Source organism: Felis catus, chromosome B4 (assembly GCF_018350175.1).
Source record: "Felis catus isolate Fca126 chromosome B4, F.catus_Fca126_mat1.0, whole genome shotgun sequence".
Lineage (NCBI taxonomy): Eukaryota > Metazoa > Chordata > Mammalia > Carnivora > Felidae > Felis > Felis catus.
In genome coordinates this window covers 60,678,954-60,694,723 of record NC_058374.1, presented here as the reverse complement: position 1 = coordinate 60,694,723, position 15,770 = coordinate 60,678,954, and the positions used below count along the sequence as shown (strand labels likewise).

The following is a 15,770-nucleotide window of genomic DNA, read 5'->3' as shown; positions in this document are numbered from 1 at the left end:
ACAAGCCAAGGAATGCCTGGAGGCTCCAAAAGATGGAAGAGGCACGGCAGGATTCTCCTGTAGAGTGTTCAGAGAAAGCATGACCCTGCTGATCCTTTTTTTCAAACTTCTGGCCTCTAGAACTATGAAAGAGTACATTTTGTGTTGTTTTAAGTCACCAAATTTGTGGTAATTTGTTACAGCAGCCTTGGGAAACCAATACATATGGCCAGTAAATGTGTGGACTAGAACTTGAAGTAGGTTTTCTGATTCCAAGGCCATGACTATTTTCATCATATCTAGTCTTTGGATTCACATTAAGAAATATCTCGTCCCTATCACTTCCATGGCCCAGTGGCACCTTGCCAGTGAGGTAAGGATTATTATCACACTTACGGATGAAGAAACAGGCTAGATTTTCCGAGTGCTATATAACTCTGCTTAGCTACTTCTTTGCGAATAAAAACATCCATAACTTCAATTTCTTCCCACCTAATCTTTTGCCATGCTATTCAAAAGCAGCAGCAACACTGTGATGTTGAGGAAGAACACTTCACTGGGTATGGGGCACCTGAGTTCTAAGCCTTGTTCTACTCCTGTGACTGTGGAACCACCTAACCACCTAACCACTGAGGAAAGCTCAGTTTCCTGTTCTGGAAGAACAAAATTGGATCAGATCATCTCCAGGGTTCTGTCTATGTCCAAAAAAATCTACAACATTTCTCATTTTCATCAGTTGGTTTACTGTAATGGTTAATACACTGCAAAAGAGTCAAAGCCAGGAAGTTGAAATGAAATATTTTTTAAAAGCTTCAGGATTGAACAAATAAAGAGGGGTGTGTGTGTGTGTGTGTGTGTGTGTGTGTGTGTGTGTATGTGTGTGTGTGTGAATAATAAACTAAAAGTGTACTTGCATGAAATACAACGCCTGAGGGCATTACTTTCCATTTATGTGCAGCTCTTTGAAAAGCTCATATGCCTCTATTTGGGTGTTGCATAGGCACCTCAAACTCATCAAGCAAAAAATTGAACTTACTGTATTTCCCCTCTACCTTGTCCAGGTTCCCATCCTTGCATATGTTCTCCCTATTCATCTGGATGCCTCTGCAGGAACCCTGAAAGAAGTCCTTGAGTTTTCATGGGAGATATTCTTTTCCCTCTTCATTACTCATGTCACACCACTTGGTGTCCAAGCCCAATAGCACCTATCTTTTAAACCTGTGTCCTTTTCTCTCCATCTCCATGGCTGCCGGTCAGTGCCTTGCTTTGGTCCTCATCACTTTCTGACTCCTTATGGCGCCCTGGCTCCAGCCTGCATCCTGTGCTATCTCCCCCCATAGTGTCCTGCCTGCCTGCTTGCTCATCACTCCTTTTCTTCCACCCTTCCTCTCAGAACACAAGTTCTCTTTAGCCCCTTTGTCTTTGCATGTACTGTCCCTTCTTTCTGAAATGCTTTTCTTTCATCCAGTTCACCCTTCAAAACTCAGTTTTCATTTTCCTGGTCATCTGCCTGTACAGCACCTGCCACGTACTTTGTACCACATCTGCTACTTCCGGCGTGGGTTTATCATGCAGAGCCATTTTCTTGTCTGAGTCCCGACTAGTGTGTGAGCTCACTGAGGGGAAAGGATTTTAGATAGATAGAGATAGTCTCAACACTTTACAGTGCCTAGAACACAGTGGATGTTCAGTACATGGTTTTAAAATAAATAGACTTCCTGTGTTCACTGCAGCATTATTTACAATGGCCAAGATATGGAAGAAACTTAAGCGTCTATCAACAGATGAATGGATAAAAAAGATGTGGTACAGACCAGAGAAGATGGCAGCGTAGGAGGACGCTGGGCTCACTGTGTCCTGCTGATCACTTAGATTCCACCCACATCTGCCTACGTAACCCAGAAAACCGCTAGAAGGCTGGCAGAATGGACTCTCTGGAGCCAAGCATAGACAAGAGGCCCACGGAAGAGGGTAGGAGGGGCGGAGAGGCGGTGCAGACTACATGGACTGGAGGAGGGAGCCAGGGCGGTGGAGGGGCAGCCCTGCCGGCAAGGCAGAGCCCTGAGTCTGACTTGCAAAAGCAGAGGGGCCAGATGGAGTGAGTTCTGACAGCCAGCGGGATGTAACATCTGGAATGTTATAGATCAACAGCTCCGCTTAGAGAGCGGGAGGGCGAGAGGACACCGGGAGGGAGAGTGTTAAGCCCCGGAAGACAGAGCTCAGCTTGGAGGGGGAACAAAGGCGCTAGCCAATGCCATCTCCCTCTCCCACCCCCCAGCCGAAAACCCAAAGGGAACCAATTCCCATCACCGAACTTGCTTGCACCGGACAAACACCCAATGCTGTACTTCTGTGCATCCATCCCTCCAATGGGCCTGCCTCTCTCCCAGTGCTACAGGGCCCTCCTGCAGGGGACCACCATTGGCAGAGTGAGATGAGCCTGCCCCTCCCACCCCTGTGCACCTTGCAGATCCACCCCGGCTAATACACCAGATCCCATCCAGGCTGCACCACAAGCCTGGCACTGTGCAAGTAGCCCAGACAGGGACCACACCACTCCACAGTGAGTCCTGCCCCTGGGAGAGGGGAAGATAAGGTACACACCAGTCTGACTGTGGCCCCAGTGGTGGGCTGGGGACAATATCTGGTTTGCAACCCTTCCCACCAACACAAGTTACTCCGGACCCCACAGGGGAAGTGCCCTGCAGTTTGGAGCCACCACAGGACTACCCAAGATGATGAAACAGAAGAATTCTCTGCAAAAGAAACTCCAGGAAGTAGCGACAGCTAACGAATTGATCAAAAGCGATTTAAGCAATATAACGAAACAAGAATTTGGAATAATAGTCATAAAATTAATCGCTGGGCTTGAAAAAAGCATAGAGGACAGCAGAGAATCTATTGCTACAGAGATCAAGGGACTAAGAAATAGTCATGAGGAGCTAAAACATGCTATAAATGAGGTGCAAAATAAAATGGAGGCAACCACAGCTCGGATTGAAGAGGCAGAGGAGAGAATAGGTGAATTAGAAGATAAAATTATGGAAAAAGAGGAAGCTGAGAAAAAGAGAGATAAAAAAATCCAGGAGTATGAGGGGAGAATTAGAGAACTAAGTGATGCAATGAAACACAACAATATGCATATCATAGGAATTCCAGAAGAGGAAGAGAGAGAGAAAGGGGCTGAAGGTGTACTTAAACAAATCATAGCTGAGAACTTCCCTGATCTGGGGAAGGAAAAAGGCATTGAAATCCAAGAGGCACAGAGAACTCCCTTCAGACGTAACTTGAATCGATCTTTTGCACAACATAACATAGTGAAACTGGCAAAATACAAGGATAAAGAGAAAATTCTGAAAGCAGCTAGGGATAAACACACTCTAACATATAAAGGGAGACAATAAGACAAGCGGCAGATCTATCTATTGAAACTTGGCAGGCCAGAAAGGAATGGCAGGAAATCTTCAATGTGATGAGCAGGAAAAATATGAGCAGCCCAGAATCCTTTATTCAGCAAGTCTGTCATTTAGAATAGAAGGAGAGATAAAGGTCTTCCCAAACAAACAAAAACTGAAGGAAGTCATCACCACTAAACCAGCCCTACAAGAGATCCTAAGGGGGAGTCTGTGAGTGAAATGTTGCAAGGATCACAAAGTACCAGAGACATCACTGCAAGCATGAAACCTACAGACATCACAATGACTCTAAACCCATATCTTTCTATAATAACACTGAATGTAAATGGACTAAATGCTCCAACCAAAAGACATAGGGTATCAGAATGGATAAAAAAACAAGACCCATCTATTTGCCGTCTACAAGAGACTCATTTTAGACCTGAGGACACCTTCAGATTGAGAGTAAGGGGATGGAAAACTATCTATCATGCTACTGGAAGTCGAAAGAAAGCTGGAATAGCCATACTTATATCAGACAAACTAGACTTTAAATTAAAGGCTGTAACAAGAGGTGAAGAAGGGCATTATATAATAATTACAGGGCCTATCCATCAGGAAGAGCTAACAATTATAAATGTCTATGTGCCGAATACAGGAGCCCCCAAATACATAAAACAATTACTCACAAACATAAGCAACCTTATTGATAAGAATGTGGTAATTGCAGGGGACTTTAATACTCCACTTATAGTAATGGATAGATCATCTAGACACAGGATCAATAAAGAAACAAGGGCCCTGAATGATACACTGGATCAGATGGACTTGACAGATATATTTAGAACTCTGCATCCCAAAGCAACAGAATATACTTTCTTCTCGAGTGCACATGGAACATTCTCCAAGATAGATCACATACTGGGTCACAAAACAGCCCTTCATAAGTATACAAGAATTGAGATCATACCATGCATACTTTCAGACCACAATGCTATGAAGCTTGAAATCAACCACAGGAAAAAGTCTGGAAAACCTCCAAAAGCATGGAGGTTAAAGAACACCCTACTAAAGAATGAATGGGTCAACCAGGTAATTAGAGAAGAAATTAAAAAACATATAGAAACAAATGAAAATGAAAATACAACAATCCAAACACTTTGGGACGCAGCGAAGGCAGTCCTGAGAGGAAAATACATTGCAATCCAGGCCTATCTCAAGAAACAAGAAAAATCCCAAATACAAAATCTAACAGCACACCTAAAGGAACTAGAAGCAGAACAGCAAAGGCAGCCCAAACCCACCAGAAGAAGAGAAATAATAAAGATCAGAGCAGAAATAAATATAGAAACTAAAAAACTATAGAGCAGATCAATGAAACCAAGAGTTGGTTTTTTGAAAAAATAAACAAAATTGATAAACCTCTAGCCAGGCTTCTCAAAAAGAAAAGGAAGATGACCCAAATTGATAAAATCATGAATTAAAATGGAATTATTACAACCAATCCCTCAGAAATACAAGCAATTATCAGGGAATACTATGAAAAATTATATGCCAACAAACTGGACAACCTGGAAGAAATGGACAAATTCCTGAACACCCACCCACTTCCAAAACTCAAACGGGAATAAATAGAAAACTTGAACAGACCTATAACCAGCAAATAAATGGAATCAGTTATCAAAAATCTCCCAACAAATAAGAGTCCAGGACCAGATGGCTTCCCTGGGGAATTCTACCAGACATTTAAAGCAGAGATAATACCTATCCTTCTCAAGCTGTTCCAAAAAATAGAAAGGAAGGAAAATTTCCAGACTCATTCTATGAAGCCAGCATTACTTTGATTCCTAAACCAGACAGAGACCCAGCAAAAAAAGAGAACTACAGGCCAATATCCCTGATGAATATAGGTGCAAAAATTCTCAATAAGATACTAGCAAATCGAATTCAACAGCATATAAAAAGAATTATACACCATGATCAAATGGGATTCATTCCTGGGCTGCAGGGCTGGTTCAACATTGGCATCACATTAATAAAAGAAAAGATAAGAACCATATGATCCTGTCAATCAATGCAGAAAAAGCATTTGACAAAATTCAGCATCCTTTCTTAATGAAAACACTCGAGAAAGTCAGGATAGAAGGAACATACTTAAACATCATAAAAGCCATTTATGAAAATCCCACAGCTAACATCATCCTCAATGGGGAAAAACAGAGCTTTCTCCCTGAGATCAGGAACACAACAGGGAGGTCCACTCTCACCGCTGTTGTTTAACATAGTGTTGGAAGTGCTAACATCAGCAACCAGACAACAAAAGGAAATCAAAGGCATCAAAATTGGCAAAGATGAAGTCAAGCTTTCACTTTTTGCAGATGACATGATATTATACATGGAAAATCCGATAGACTCCACCAAAAGTCTGCTAGAACTGGTACATGAATTCAGCAAAGTCGCAGAATACAAAATCAATGTATAGAAATCAGTTGCATTCTTATACACTAATAATGAAGCAACAGAAATACAAATAAAGAAACTGATTTATTTATTTATTTATTTGTTTATTTACGTATTTATTATATGTATGTATACATACACACATACACACACACAAGGGAATATTATCCCACCAAAGAAAAGAACGAGATTTTACCATTTGTGACAACGTGGATGGACCTAGAGGGCATTATGTTAAGTGAGGTTAAGTCAGACAAAGACAAATACCATATGATTTCACTTATGTGTGGAGTCTAAAAAACAAAACAATTAAATAAACAAAACAAACAGAAACGGATTTATAAATACAGAGAAAAAGCTGGTGGTTGCCAGAGGGGAGGAGCAAAGTAGGTAAAGGGGTGGAGAGGCACAAACTTCCAGTTACAGAAAATAAATAAATAGACTTCAGTAGTAGGCAAATGCATTCTGCCTGTGAGAGATGCAGACGAAAGCAGGAAACAGGAAAGTGTGCTCACTCACCTGGCATCCGAAATCAACACTATACATAGCAGTGCCAGAGATTGGAAAATGTGAAACCAGACAAAATATTCGTTTCTAAATATTTTGGGGGTTTTGATGGTTAGATACGGCAATTTTGGCAGTCTGGTTAAAGTCTATTTCGTTAATTAAGCCAACTGATTTTTTTTTAAACTTCTGTTAACTCTGTCCTTTTTCTGAACCTTTAAATCTCATGGTCTCATAAAAAAATGTGAAGTTATGCAAATTAAAGACCTTCTGGTTTGCTTTCAGGGAATAAGACAAAACTGCTTCTTCCTAAAGAAGTCATATATTTGTCCTTTTATTGGCAAAGATCTTAATTTATTAACTTACATTAATTGTGTAACTGCATGTGATTTATTTTTATATGATTGTAGAATTTTCCCTATAAATAAATTGACATAAAGAAATATAGCCAAAAAAATTTTAAAGCCTTTGTGAAACAGATACTCTGACTTGAAGTTTGTAAGAAATAGTCTTTTTGCCTTATACCCTGAGAATGTGGACTGTTTGGTAAACTCTTACAGAGTGAATAATTTTATTCTCTAATTACACTTATTCTATACTGAGTCAACAAGGGATGTTCACTGACTGACAGGATTCGGTGGGTCAATGGTAACAGCCCTTGGAGTCCAGGGACAAGGCCCCTCCAAAAAAAAATCAGATGATACTATTTATAGAGTAGTACCTTCAATTCATGTTCCCTAAGATCATAGAGCCTCACACCTCAATTTCCCGATTTCCTTTTCTCATCCTCAGCCTTGCTAAAAAACCCCATCATAAGTCTCCCCTTCTAATTCAGTACCTATTATCCTTTTTTTCCATAAAAGGTGTCTGTCTGTCTGTCTTGCCTTTCACTTCTTGTCTGTCTCATTATATCTATTCTCCAACTTCTAACTCCATCTCCTCATGCCTTGTATCCCCTTCTACTTCTTTGTTTCTATGTTTACTTACTGAAGAGTCCTCAAAGGTAAAGTCCAGCTTACAATATTCTTTTGGGACTTTTCCTTCTATGGATTTACAGAATTAGCCAGCCCTGAATCCAAAATATATTCAAAGGAGAAGTAGACAAAGAGATGAATCCTGAGCTTCCTGTGGGGGATGCATAAGCCTGGGTGTGGACATTCTCACTCTAGCCTTCTTTTATGTTTTTCTGGCTGGTTGAAACCAAAGGCCAGTGGCCTGGGGGATCTATGGAGAGATTTGCTCATCGATAATAAACTGGGTCTGTCTCAGCCATGCCTCCGCTTTGATCTAGATGGTAGTGAAAACATAAACCCTTCCCGGGACAATCTCTGGCGTTTGTTGGAATTTCCTCCATTCCATGTCAGCTGAGTGACTGAATTTCAAAGACTGGGAGATGTTCAGACTGAATTAAGAGTAAATAGATCTCTCTGGTGCTTCCTGTTGGAAGACAGTCTGTGAGCAGAGGGCGATTTTACACACGGCAATTTACTCTAGGGTGAAAAATGTCACAGTTATTTCACAAATCCCAAGGACAAAAGTAACATAGAATGCACAAATGTTTTTGTGCTTTTGTGTGGAAAGGTTAGCAAATCCCCCACGTGATAACAGCAGCCCTCAGAGGAGACGCTCCCTCCCTCCTGGTCTCAAGCTCTGAACACCCCGCACCTACTATGGGGGAAACCCTCAGATCTTTCCTTGCCACTTTGAGATTTGAGATACAAAGTTCCTCTCTTCACCCACTGTGATGCTTACATCTTCCCTTACCCATTTTGTAGTCTCTGTCACATGATGGAAGTCACTTTGAGGCTTTTCAGAGAAAATGTTGTTCTCATCATCTGATCTGTCCAATATGCGGTCCATTTTGGTAAATTCCCTCTGCAAACTGCAAGCCACACAATCAAAACAGATGCTGTTATTATGCCTTAGGTCTATAGTTTAGGCTCGACCTAAACATCTCTAGAGGGAGAACACAGGAATCTTTCCCGGCTCCAAGGAGTACTGATTTCACCCTGTGTGAATAATGTCTACCATGGTATACTGCACAAAACAGGAATAGAGAGGCGGGATAAGTATTTGCTGACTGAATCAATAAGTGATTGAACAGTAAGATTGCAAATTCCAAAGCCATTACAGCTGTGTGCCTGCATGCGTGCAGATGTGTGTGTAAAATAAACAAATAATAAATAAATACTCTTTTTAAAAAAGTAGAGTTGAAAAGTGTCGTGTGGTTCAAAAGACCACGCAGAATGGAGTAAGTCTGTGTTACCATGTTGATCTCTAGCTGCCTAATGTCTGCCCCACATTTACTAGTTCCTTTTTTCTCCTTCCACAGAGATTCCATGCATAAACAAGCTATGTTTATGTAGATATATAAGCCTTTTTAAATATACATGAGAGGATATTATACACATTATTCTGCACCTTATATTTCTTTTTTAACAACCTCTTGGAGTCCATTTCATATTAGTACATATAGAGCTGTTTCATTTTATTTTTATTTTATTTTTAATTTTTTAAATGTTTATTAATTTTTTTTTTTTTTTTTTTTTTTTTTTAAATTTTTTTTTCAACGTTTATTTATTTTTGGGACAGAGAGAGACAGAGCATGAACGGGGGAGGGGCAGAGAGAGAGGGAGACACAGAATCGGAAACAGGCTCCAGGCTCTGAGCCATCAGCCCAGAGCCCGACGCGGGGCTCGAACTCACGGACCGCGAGATCATGACCTGGCTGAAGTCGGACGCTTAACCGACTGCGCCACCCAGGCGCCCAAATGTTTATTAATTTTTGAGAGAGAGACAGAGAGACAGAGTGCAAGTGGGGAAGGGGCAGAGAGAGGGAGACCCAGAGTCCGAGGCAGGCTCTAGGCTAGAGCCCAACACGGGGCTTGTACCCACGAACCGTGAGATCATGCCCTGAGCCAAAGTGGGCCACTTAACCGACTGAGCCACCGAGGCTCCCCGGGAGCTGCCTCATTTTCAAATGGTTATGTGGTACTTCATTGTGGGGCCATATACCAATTTGCTAATCAGTTCTTCATTAATGCATATGTAGATTATTTCCAGTTAATTGTTAACTACAAACAGTGTTGCAGTGAATATCCCTATACATCTATGGGTCGATGTGTATGTATGTGTACAAATATATCTATTGGATAACCCTAAAAATAGAATTGCTGGGTCAGTAGATACATATATTTTATTTTTTTCTTTTTAATTTTTTTTTTAACGTTTATTTATTTTTGAGACAGAGAGAGACAGACCATGAACAGGGGAGAAGCAGAGAGAGAGGGAGACACAGAATCTGAAACAGGCTCCAGGCTCTGAGCTGTCAGCACAGAGCCCGACGTGGGGCCTGAACTCACGGACCGTGAGATCATGACCGGAGCCGAAGTCAGACGCTTAACCGACCAAGCCACCCAGGCGCCCCATATATATTTTAAATTGTGACAGATTTTATCAAAGATTTTATCATAGATTTTAAGTTATGCCTTAAAGAGGTTGAATCCATTTACACTTCCAACAAAAATGATGAGAGTGCCTGTTTTCCACTCCTTTTCTACAATCATGTATTATTAAAGTTTTTTCATCTTTGTCAATCCCATATGCTTAAACTGGTATCTTTTTTTAGTTTTAATCTTTTTTTTATTAGCGAGGTTGAGCATTTTTGCCTATATATATAAAACCCATTTGTATTTCTTGTTCTATGGTAATGTATTGAAATCCTTTGCCCATTTCCTATTGGATTACTGTTATTATCTGGAGCGTATGTGTGTGGATATGTACACACACACTCACATATACATCTGAGTGAATCGCAATACACTGTGATGGAGGTCTATGGCAGGAGTTTCCAGTCTGTGGGTTTTGAATCCTGAGGTGGGGTACACTTTACACCTACCCTGTATAGAAAGGGGTTCTGGAATCTATACAGGGAATCTAAACATTTCTATAGACTGAACAAATATTGCTTCCATAAATACTGCTTAAAGTTTCCAAAGGTATATACTACTGGTATTAATAAATTGTAAATGCATTTAAAAACATTGTTGATGTCATAATAGGTTTTTTGACACATGAGGATTCTGGGAAGTCTTTTACTTTAACACATTTCTTCCTATTCAAAAAGGTTGTTAACTGTTGGTTTATATTAGAACACATTTTTATCATGTATTAACCAATGTGTATGTTTATCTGTCTGAATATTTTGTGCTTTTTCTACTCTAGAAAGTATTGTAAATGGTTTATATATTTTCCACACGAAGATAATAAAAGCACAAAACAAAGTATTTTTGTAAATTGAGATTAGAGCCTTAACCATTTGTATTCAACTGATGTCCACCTGGTTTATGACCATAGGCCCCTTTAGTGTCTTCCAATAGATATTCATGAGGTCAAAATTAAAAGAATTGTAGAGAAGAATGTCAACCCCACCCCTGAACTTGCAAATCTCATTGTTTGCATCCTACTGTCCCAACAAAGTCTCCAGACAGAGACTGTTCCTGAGAGCTCAGCCCTCACTTACTTCTGCATTGCACCTTCAGCCACATCCGTATTTTGGAGAAAGCCATTGTTTTTCTCAGTAAACTGTTGTTCCTTTCCAACTGTCTTCATCTGCAGAGACATCCTGTCACTTAGCTTCATAAGAGCCATTTCTTCAGCACTGCAGGGACAATGATGGCAACAAGAGGGCTTTCATAGCAGGATGGCAGCTACATTCCCTGCACTGATACACTGATAACAGGCCTATTTCAGGAAGTTTGGTCTTAACCCCTCTCCTTCCAAAACTGGCCATCAGTTATAAGGGACCCCAAAGTAAGCTCTTAGGTTTCTCTGTTCAGATATATACAGGAAAGTCTGTGTGTGTGGCTCTTCTTAGGACTTCTCTAGTTAACATGAGGGTTGTCTGAGCCTACAAATGTGTATTTTAAATCCTTGAATGGGAATATTATAGAGCAATGTATAAGAGCCAGGCTAGGGAAATGGGTTGGTTTTTATAATCTCTTCCTGATCATGTATACGCACAAAAAATGGAAAAGGAGAAAGAAGGAGATAGAAATCACTGGTACTCTGGAGATGACCAGAGATACCTGAGATATCCAGACAAAACCACTCCTAATATTTGGTTGTATTTATTTTTATTTCTAAATTTGATATTTGTTTTATTCTTTTTCTGTTGTTGACAACTAGGTCATTTCTAATTTTTTAATATCAACAATATAGTAATGAATATCCTTGCTTAGTAATGTTCAGCACATCTCTATTATTTACTTATAATACTTCCTTAGAGGTAAAGCAACTGGGTCGAGGTGTAGATGCATCTTTAAGGACTTAGAAAAATATTTCCAAATTGCTTTCCTAGAGGTTGAAACAATGTACACTACCACCAGCTGTGTATGAGAAGGGGCATTTCCTTCCAGCCAGATAGGCAAGTGTTAGCAGAGGGCGGAGGAGTTAAGTGTTAGAGTAGTGAGGTAGTGCGGAAAAGAAAGGGGAGAGGAAATAGAAAGGAGGCAGAGAGATGTGAGGAAGCTTCTAGAAAGCTCATGTGAAAAGCTATAAGGAAGGATCCCTATGAAACATAACTCCCATTTATTGGCAGAAATCACAGGGATTATACCCATCACCAAAAGGATATACCTTCTTCTCTGGAGGGTATCCTGGCCCCCCCAGAACCCTGAGAGACAGAAACCCTGAGGGACCGAGGGGGAGTATAGGCTAATGGAAGGCAAAGGATAGCAGAGATTTTCCTAGAAGGGTGAACTATGGCTGGGATTAAGAATGGTAGGAGGAGGGGTGCCTGGGTGGCTTAGTTGGTTAAGCATCCGACCCTTGGTTTCAGCTCAGGTCATGATCTTGCTGTTCTTGAGATCAAGCACCTGTTGGGCTCTGTGCTGACAGTGTGGAGACTGCTTTGGATTCTCTCTCCCTCACCCTCTGCCCCTCCCCCACAAGCTCCCTCTCTCTCTCTCTCTCTCTCTCTCTCTCTCAAAAATGAATAAATATTAAAGAGGGGTGCCTGGGTGGCTCAGTCGGTTAAGTGTCTGACTTCGGCTGAGGTCATGATCTCATGGTTTGTCGGTTCGAGCCCCACGTCGGGCTCTGTGCTGAACGCTTGCTCAAAGCCTGGAGACTGCTTCCGATTCTGTCTCCTCTCTCTGCTCCCCCCACCCCACCCCACTTGTGCTCTGTCTCATTGTCTCTCAAAAATAAATACATATAATAAAAAAAATAAAGAGAAAAGAAAAAGGAATGGTAGGAGGAAAGAGGCTCTGGGAACCACAGATATTTTGGAACCATCTGGGCAGCCAACACCCTGGTCCATCACTCTGTGGCAAAACTGAGCTTTGTCCTTGACCAGTGGGGGGGATCCACAGTGGATGTGGTACAGAGGGGACCCTTGTGAAGGAGAAGCAAAGGGAAAGACTAGAACCTTTGATGTGAGGTAGCTCCATCCTTCTTAACTTTGAGTGTGACAAAAAAGACTGAAACTTTGATCTCTTTCAGGAGGGACGCTGTGACCTGCCCAATTTCATCACAGATCCTATCTGGACAGTTTCATCTGTTTCCTGAAGGTGCTGAGCATTACTAAGGCAGTTCCTAGCTTTGAAAGATGAATGGCCATGAAATCTGCCTGGTTTCATGTCTCTTTCCTGTCCAAGAACTGGAATACTGTGCAAATAATATTTCCTGACTTTGACAATTCTTTGACATCCTAATAGTTTCCATTGGGTGATTCAAAAGAAAACCTGTTTCTCTCAATTCAAGTACCTACACCAATTCTGCATCCATACATTTTCTCTTATTTCAAATAACAGAATCCTAATGATGGCTTATGTTTGTGCAGCACCTAACAAGATTACAATGCTTTTCACATATTACCTTATTCAGTTCCTACAACAACACAGTGGGGAAGGTATTATTCCTGTTTTATGTGTCCTAAGCTCTGGGAGATGGTGTGATTTACTTAGAGTCATACAGCTGGTTAACTAGCCAAACTAAGACTCAGAATTTCCATGTCCTCACAGCTACTCATAAGGGATTTCTTCCCCACCCCAAAAGATGATCTAGCACAGGGCTTCCGAATAAAATTTTCTGTGATGTTGGAAATCTTCTCTACACTGTTCAATACAGTAGGTCCCAGCCATCTATGTCTACTGAGCACTTGAGATGTGCTAATGCAACCGAGGAATTGAAACTTTTTAACCTAAATAAATTTAAATTCGATTAGCCATATGTGGCCAGTGGCTACCATATTGAACAACACAGATTTTCTAGCCCAGGAATCAGCAAACTGTAGCCTGCAGGCCAAATCCATCCTGCCCCCTGTTTCTGTAAATAACGTTTTATTGGAACACAGCCACACCCATTCCTTTACATATTGTCTATGACTGTTTTGTGCTGCAATGACCGAGTTGAATGGTTGCAAGAGCAATGTAAATCTGGCATGCAAAGCCTAAAATATTTACTACCTGGCCTGCAAAACCTAAAATATTTGCGATCCTGCTCTTTACAGAAAAAGTTTGCCAACACTTGTTCTAGACCATCACCTTCTTCTGTGATGATGGGTGTTTGCCAGAGTGAATCAACTAGATACAGTGAATAAGAGTAGAAATGGGAGCTATTAGTCAGGTTTCTTTAGCTTCAAAATAATAATAATAATAATAGTGCTTACACATGTGCAGCACCTTCAGTTTCTTAAGAACTTTCACTAAGTTGTTTCATTTGATCCTCACATCCACCCTGTATGGTCAGGCAACCCAGGCAGATCTTATTGCCTCTATTTTTTAATTTTTTTTTAATGTTTATTTATTTTTGACAGAGAGAGAGACAGAGCATGAGCAGGGGAGGGCAGAGAGAGAGGGAGACACAGAATCTGAAGCAGGCTCCAGGCTCTGAGCTGCCCGCATAGAGCCCGATGCGGGGCTCGAACTCACAGACCGCGAGATCATGACCTGAGCCAAATTCGGATACTCAACCGACTGAGCCACCCAGGTGCCCCTTGCCTCTATTTTTTAGATGCAGAAACTGAGACTCAGAGATGGTCCATGATTTGCCCAAATTTTATTGCTAGAAAATGGTAGAATCAAGATTTAAACCTGCAAGTTCTGGCTATGAAGGTGGCAATTATCCTACTGTTATATGTACATTTGATGCCCAATATGTTTTGATGGGTTACTTAATAACCTTCTCATCTCAAAAACAAGCTATCTTTTGAAGCTAACTTTTTTTTAGTAATCTCTACACCTAGTGTGGGTCTTGGACTCAAGACCTCCAGATCAAGAGTCACATTGTGCTACTGATCAAGCCAGCCAGGCGCCCCTGAAACTAACTCTTGACGAGTTATGTAGTGTAGGTCCTCATTACTCACGGTGTGGTTTGCACACCTGCAGTATCAGCACCACCTGGGAGCTTGCTAAACATGCAGAATCTCAGGTCCTACCCTGTCTCACTGAATCAGCGTCTGCATTTTCACAAGATCCCAGGTGATTCATATCTGTATGAAAGTTTGAAAATATTACAGTCTAGACCATTGAAACGAGAATCCCTCTTCTCCTCCCTACACCCTATCTCTTCATTGCTATGTGTTTATACCTTTGGTCTCTAGGGCTGTTTGGTACAACTGGAATGAATCCCTCCTCCTTCCCCCAGCCTCACCAAAACCTTTGACATTATAAATTTGGAGAACCATTAATCAAAAGAAACAGATCAACTATTTTAAAGGACAGCTCATGAGATCTCTAACTTACATTTTGTGGGGGATTTTCTCCAGGCCTGACCACTCAGATTGCCCTCTTCAGTTTCTGCTAACCAGACAATTTGGGGTCCCAGGAATTTTAAAGCATGGTTCCAATAATCAAGGATTTGATGTCAAAGCTCCTGGCAAAGTTGTGATGAGACAGTACAGCTGTGAAATAGTATATACCTGCTAATATCCTTGTTCTTCTCAATCTGGTAATCACAAAATGCTCTCAGTTCAGTGGGGTAGACTGGGGACAGTTAAGTTTCCCTGAAAAGTTCTGGTGAGGCCAGATCCACCTTTCCCCTAGAAGAGGCCATTTGTGAGAGCTACACACCTAGGCAGGCGAGTTTGCAGTTGGACTTTTCCTCTCTGACATTCCGCATGGAATGCGGCATGTGCAACCCTTCAACCCCCTCTCACAAAGTTCCAGGTATACAGAGCTCACCTGCTTTCTTTTAACTTACATCTCCAGCTAATCTCCCAGCTTCCTTGCTTTTGCTAACTATTGGAAACTAAATTCAGCCCTCTGTCCATCTGTCTACGGACACGATGCTCTGGGATGCCTTTCCAGCCTCGGATGCTTCTGCCATGCCTGCTCCTTTCACCTCCTTGTCTGAATAAGACACTTAAGTAAAATCTTCTACAACAGAGGACATGACTTCTCCCATTTTCCTCCCACTTAGCAGGAACGA

The 15,770-nt window shown here is 41.3% G+C and overlaps 1 protein-coding gene across 4 annotated transcripts in view; it reads right to left on the bottom strand.

Annotated features, from left to right (window-relative positions):
- The window catches only part of SMCO2 (single-pass membrane protein with coiled-coil domains 2), a 34,364-nt gene extending 18,905 nt beyond the window's left edge, over positions 1-15,459 (bottom strand). Inside the window, exons 1-3 of one of the 4 annotated variants that reach the window (XM_006933580.5) lie at positions 15,086-15,459; positions 10,861-10,998; positions 8,103-8,220 (exon numbers count right to left, since the gene is read on the bottom strand). In XM_006933580.5, the coding sequence (XP_006933642.2) occupies positions 8,103-8,220; positions 10,861-10,988 (246 nt within the window). In that variant the 5' untranslated portion in view covers positions 10,989-10,998; positions 15,086-15,459. The remainder of the gene's footprint in view (positions 1-8,102; positions 8,221-10,860; positions 10,999-15,085) is intronic. The other 3 variants (XM_006933581.5, XM_019834741.3, XM_006933582.5) reach the window with 3 other exon arrangements.
- Positions 15,460-15,770: the final 311 nt, after the last annotated feature.